At 43.4% G+C, this 5,921-nt stretch overlaps 2 protein-coding genes across 2 annotated transcripts in view; one reads left to right on the forward strand and one right to left on the reverse strand.

Annotated features, from left to right (window-relative positions):
- The window catches only part of TEX14 (testis expressed 14), a 21,887-nt gene extending 19,027 nt beyond the window's left edge, over positions 1-2,860 (forward strand). The window contains 4 exon segments of the mRNA XM_010009121.1: positions 1,362-1,479; positions 1,680-1,775; positions 2,726-2,763; positions 2,766-2,860. Of these exon segments, the coding sequence (XP_010007423.1) occupies positions 1,362-1,479; positions 1,680-1,775; positions 2,726-2,763; positions 2,766-2,860 (347 nt within the window).
- A 2,287-nt stretch (positions 2,861-5,147) lies between these two features.
- LOC104398914 (pinopsin-like) overlaps positions 5,148-5,921 on the reverse strand; it is a 2,452-nt gene continuing 1,678 nt past the window's right edge. Inside the window, exons 4-5 of the mRNA XM_010009071.1 lie at positions 5,708-5,911; positions 5,148-5,291 (exon numbers count right to left, since the gene is read on the reverse strand). Coding sequence (XP_010007373.1) covers positions 5,148-5,291; positions 5,708-5,911 — 348 coding nt within the window. The remainder of the gene's footprint in view (positions 5,292-5,707; positions 5,912-5,921) is intronic.

Consider the following 5,921-nt stretch of genomic DNA (forward strand, 5'->3'; position numbering starts at 1 on the left):
TTCAGCAGAAATTGGAGAGGATTCCCCCTGTCGTGGCTGGGTTCTGTGCAGTGTGTTTGCAGTGTCCCCTCCACCTCTGCTGTCTTTCTCTGTGTCTTCCCTTTTCTCTAAAAGTTTGTGGGGATCTGGTGTGGAAGTCTTGCAGGTCTGAAGTGTCATAATGAATTTTCTGCTTTTCTTACACTGCTCTAATGTTGCTGTGCTCAAACACCAAGTGACAAAACCCACAAAAGCATGGCTGGTGGGCAGCTGAAGGGAAAAAGAGCTGAAGTTTCCACTGTGGGAGGGTGGCTCTGTTGAGTAAGTGGCCAGTGCACACAAGCTGCTGGTGGTTTTTATTCACTGTAATGTAATCATGCCTCTGAGCTCATAGTGTGAGAAAATAGTGCGGTAATCAATATTGTATTTCCTGTTCTGATACAAAGGTACCAAAAATAGCACCAGTGAATCTTTGTGCTTCTTAAACTGCAAATAGTAATAAGTGGGAATAATTTTTTACATGTACAGCAAGTAATGTCAGAGGAGTAGAAACCCCAGATCTCTGCAGGCTCTGCATTTGTTTCCAGTGAGTCAGAAAGTGAAGAGCAGTCAAAAAAAAGACAAAAATAAAAAAGACAGGACATGAGTTAGTCTGTAAAAAAGCTAAATAACACAGTCACTTGAGAGCGATCCTGGCACTTGGTTGTGTTATCCTACAGTTTTGTTAGAGCTTTTCCCATTTACAGTTGTTACCCAAAGGGTAGAAACTACTGTGACTTTATTCATAGGAGTATCTTGGTTTTAGGTGGTAAGGGATGCAGCAGCCTGTGTTGCTTGCTGTTCAATCACTGTGGTTTTGTTGCATTTGCATAAAGTAGAGCTATTTCGGACTCCATGTTTGTGACAGCCTACTGCTTCCTGCTTATCATAGCTTAGCAGAAGGTGGCTGAATATATTCACATGCTGCAGGGAACACAACTTACTGAGATAGGTCTTTGGAGGGATATCATTGGATTTTGCTAAGCAGGGTGACAAAGCTAACATCCACAGGTTTTCTTTTGATTTTTCTCCCATGTGTAGGATTGTAAGGGCAAAGATTAAAGATTAACTTCCATGTGCATTTTTCAAATGAAGCAAATGTTCAGTCCCACGAATCTAAAAATGTGTTAAGAGTAAAGTATCTACTTCTTGCTACTGGCCACCTTTGACTGTAGATAATGTGAATTTGCTTAACTGGTAGAAAATCAGATGACTGAGGGAAGAGTAGTTGAGAAATGGACAACTGGAAGTGTCCAAAGTGTAGTAAAGAAAAGCTCATTTTAATTTCTTTATTCTCTTCCTTCATACCTTTGATATTAAAATCTTCCTGTTTATGTGACTAGTTCCTGATCAAATGAAGATGGAAGACAGAGAGTCAGAACAAGAATCTGAGAGAAATGAGACGAGAAATCATAGTTTATGGACTAATGAGTCATTTACTCTAGCAGAGGTAACTGAAAGGTATGAAAAAAAAGGACAATAAGGCATGTTTGGCTTTGGGTTCCAAAGGTTCAGAATAATGGTTCCAGTACAGTTTTAACAAGAATCAGTGTTTATAGTAAACCAACTTTTTTAAGAACTCAGATAATTACAGCTGATTTATTTTAAAATATGTGGTATTAAACTTGCCAGCATCCATTTAAAAATCTGTTATTCAACAGGGCTCACTCTACTCTTGATGCTAGTTTAGAAAGAATGATCCGTGCAATTCCTGGAGATGAGAAGATCCAAGAACAACCTCAGGGACATGCTCTTGGGTAAGCTGATCATTGGTACTGTGTTTATTTTATGTTTTCTATACAGGCTTATGCAGGACTTCAGAAAATGAGCTGTTACTTCTTAGTGTGTCAGGGAGCTTGGCTGGAGACATCCATCTGAACTCTCCATGCTAAACTGAGAGGAAAAAGAATGCTATTCTAATATAATTTACATAGGTGGAAAGAAAATACTTGAGTAGGCTTGGAATGCAGTGCATTGTCTTCATAGAAATGAGAGAAAATTTTGACAGAATGGTGAGATTTTTTGAGATAGAGAAGAATGGCTGTTAAGAGAACAAAATAATGAAAACTCTATAGAAAAGACTTCAAGGATTAGTTTGGAAGGGTTATACTGTTGTGGCAATATAGGAGGAAGTTAAAAAAATGGCAGAAGTCATCTGTACATCACTGTAAGGATAAAAGACTCATAGCCCAAATAACTTCTTTCTCTTAGAACTGAAGTGCAGAGCCTACTGCCTGAACAACTCCACAGTCAGTGGAGCAGTCAATCATTCCTATCATGTATCTTACTAAGGAACACAAGATATTCTTGTGGTTGGCATCAGGATTTTTATTATTTTTTTTAATTGAACACAGAAGGAAAATACCCTGATAACCAGGAGGATCTTGCTGACAGGACAGAGCAGTTCCTGCAGTCTCTGTACTGCCATGTGGGTAAATGGCTCGACCCCAAGCCTGTTCAGACTTGCAGTCAGACTTCAGTTACTTCATGCTGTTACTGAAGGAATCACTGGAGTCTGTGCATGGATATAAAGCTAAAGCACATCTGTAGTCTTGGAGGGGAGGGGCTGGAGGGGGCAGATCCTCAAACAAGTCAGGGTAAAATCAAATAGGCATCTCCAGAGGCTTTTTTTTTTGTGCTCTCTGTGTATCCTGTCTAAAAGAAAATACAAAAATGAGGGATGCTACAGAAAGGTCTGTTATTCAAGGGCTGCAAGTCTGCAAGATCCAGAAGATGTTGGAAGAAGAAGGGAGTAGAGGAAGGCAGAGCTGAGGCCAGAGGCAGAGTGCCAGGAAGCTGTGCAGGTAGCTCAGAAGGTCCTCTTCATCTGCAGAGCTTCTGAATGCTGTGCTGGGCATTATCACTTTTCTTATATTGTTAGCCCTGAATCTGTTGAGCTTTCACAGGCCATTTGTTTTTGCTTTTCTTGACTTCCCCCACTTGCAGCAAAAATTCCTTGCTCTGTTGCATTGTGTAGTTTTCAGTGTTATAGACAAAATTATTGTAATTGTCTGGACTGCTGTTACTGCTCAGGCACTTGTTAAATTTTTCCACGCTGGAGTGTGGAGCAGAGTTCCAGCCCATGGAACGGATGTTTTTCCTTGCTCATTAAATTTAACAAGGTAATTTCTTGTTTTCTCTCTTCTTAGTGCTTTTGTGATCTAGTGTTGAACTGATTTGACTGATTAAGGGGATTAATTGCTGTGCAAAAAGCTAATGAGAGTAAGGCAGTGTTCTCCAGAGATTGCAAGTGCAGCAGTACGTTCCCTGCCAGTGTTAGACAAGAATGTGAGAAAATCTGGTTTGTATTACAGACATATCTGTTGTTTAATTAAACCACAGTTTTGGTGTGCCTCATCCCTGACAAAGTCCCTGGATATAGACTGGAGCTTTGGATGAAGATTTTGATGGACACAGCAATGGGAAAACAGAAATGACAGCTTTGCAGAGCAAGTCTGTCCTTAGTGCCTTGTGAGCCAGAACAGACAAACAGACAAGGGTTGTTCCCTCTCACTTGGGTCAAGGTTTTGTTACATTTCATAGAATTGCTTAATTAACTCAAAAGGAATTAGAACATTTCTGGCTGCAGCAGGATGGAGGGGTGGAGCAAGCACACGTGCACTTTTGCATGCACATAATTATATATCACTTTGGTCTGCAGCATGCGACATCTCCTTAGCTTCTGGTTTTCTTTTTCTATTTATCTGTTGGACCAAATGGTGAGCAGACTGTGAACCATTTCCCTATCTTTTTTTAAATCTTAATGTGGAGAATTTTTATTGCTATTGGTAGAGAGCCTTTCAAGTGGTCCCACAGCCTGTTTGCCCTTATCGAGGCCAGAACACAGCAGTGGGAGATTGTGGGTTTTCAGCTGCTTGTACTTTTCCAGATTTGAGTTTAGCAAGAATGTAAATCATCCTAATAACATCAGGCATGGAGACAAAAACTGTAATTAACAGGAACACTTAAATACAGACCAGTGAAAGACAGCAGAGAGGATCAGAGGGGGCCCATCTAATGCTGCTTTTCAGCTTCCTAGAGAATGAAAGGCAAATTAATTAAATTAAAACTGAGCTGTTCTAATTCCTTTCTGAGCCACTAGCACACAAGCTGTTTGGCATGGTGGAGAGCAAGTAGAGAGGGAGGGTGAGACAGAGGGATGGGAGTGAGGACAGGTGTCCTATCCCTCCTGTACCAGGGGTGCAGCTCTGCCTGTAGCTGTATCTCTCTGGAGATATTTGCAGGACCCTGCTGGAAATCTGAGTGAAGATAAGCAAGAAAAGTACATGTGCATTCTCTAAGCAGCTCCCTTGTACCTGTCCTCAGACTGGTCTTGGATTTGGGATTTTTGTTTTGTTCTTGTTTTGGAGCAGAGAATCTCAGAGGGGGGGAAAAAAACCCAAATCCCATTGTAATCTATGCTGGTCCAAATGGCCTTTCTGAGTCCCTGGTAGGAGATTGTGGACCTTGTGCTACTGAGGTGATGGACAACGTCCAGCATCTCTTCCCTCCAAATCCTTCACGGGGTTGCTGAGGAAACTGTACAACAGACACACGTGAACTTGTCACTGTTCATTAATGTTTATTAAGACAGTTTGCACTCCAACCTGCTGGATTTTTGAGTTTCACAGCATCACCTTGAACTTCACAGGAGATTGGGCAGAGACAGGGAGGGCTCTGTCTGTCGAGGGGTGGTGAACAAGTGGCTCTGTCCTGTGGAGAGCTTTGGAGGTGGTGTCACAGCTGAACATGTTCCACCTGACTCTGGGGCTGAATGTTTTGTATCAAAGAAACATCAATCTCTTTTTTTGTTTGTTTTTAACAACCTCCTGCTGCCCTGAGCTGAGGGGCTGGAAGGGAGAGGTGTTTCCCTAGGAGAGCAAGATAAAACGTTGTGGTTCACTCTGTGATCAGGTGGCTCCTCTCCCATGAGAAGACAATGTCCTGTCTTTCTGGGGAGCAGCAGGGGGTGCTTGGTGGGGACTTCTCTAACCTCCAAGGGCCACCTGTCTCCTGGGTGTCGGCAGGAGCTGCCTCACCAGGCCCTTCTCTCTGCCCATATTGAAGGACACCAGGTGGGACAGGTTGAGCAAGTAGCTGACGCTGATCCAGCCAGGATGTGACCACAGTTAGATGGGGTGAGATGGTGCCACCTTATTCGACATCCCCTGTGCAGGGATGGCTCTGGGGGGGCTGGGTGCAGCTGGAGCAGTTTTTCCCCTTCCCCAAGGCTGGTATCTGCAGCACAGCATGGTCAGCAGGCAGCTCTGAAACTGGGAAGGGAAAAAGCAGGTTATGTGTTGTGGCAGAAAGCTACTGTCCATCTCAAGACAGAGGGTGTCAGCCCGTTGTGTTCTGGGTGAGATCTCTATTAATTCCCAGCCCAATTCTTTGCAGATGCTGCCAGTTCATTGGCAATAAAAGTTTCATTCTGTTTGCTCTGTGTTTTCAAGGAACAGTTTGTGAGCTAAAATTAAGTTGTCCGATCCCATAAAATCATGGAAGCAGAAAAAGAGCTCTTGCTTGGACTCTGGGACTGCTCCATCCCTTTCCATTTTATTCCCCAGAACCTGACTGCTTATAGGGCTACTCCCAGGTCAAGCCTGCTTCTGCACTTCCAGATAGGATCAGTGGTTCCTCCACACTTTAAGAGGCTGTGATTTCATTAACTACTGGCTTTTTCTCTCACCTGTTTGTTCATGAAGACGTAGATGATGGGATTGTAAACCGTGGCGGTCTTGGAGAAGTAGGAGGGCAGGGATGCAAGAGCTGGTTGGATGACAATGTCTTTGTTGGTGGCCACCACCAGGGCAAACGTGGCATAGGGCAGCCAGCAGGTGAGGAAGGCCATCACCATCACGATCACCATGCGTGTCACCTCCCGCTCCCCCTGCTGCGTCCGG

The sequence above is a fragment of the Chaetura pelagica genome, unplaced genomic scaffold, assembly GCF_000747805.2.
Source record: "Chaetura pelagica isolate M959 unplaced genomic scaffold, ChaPel_1.0 scaffold72, whole genome shotgun sequence".
NCBI classification, from domain to species: domain Eukaryota; kingdom Metazoa; phylum Chordata; class Aves; order Apodiformes; family Apodidae; genus Chaetura; species Chaetura pelagica.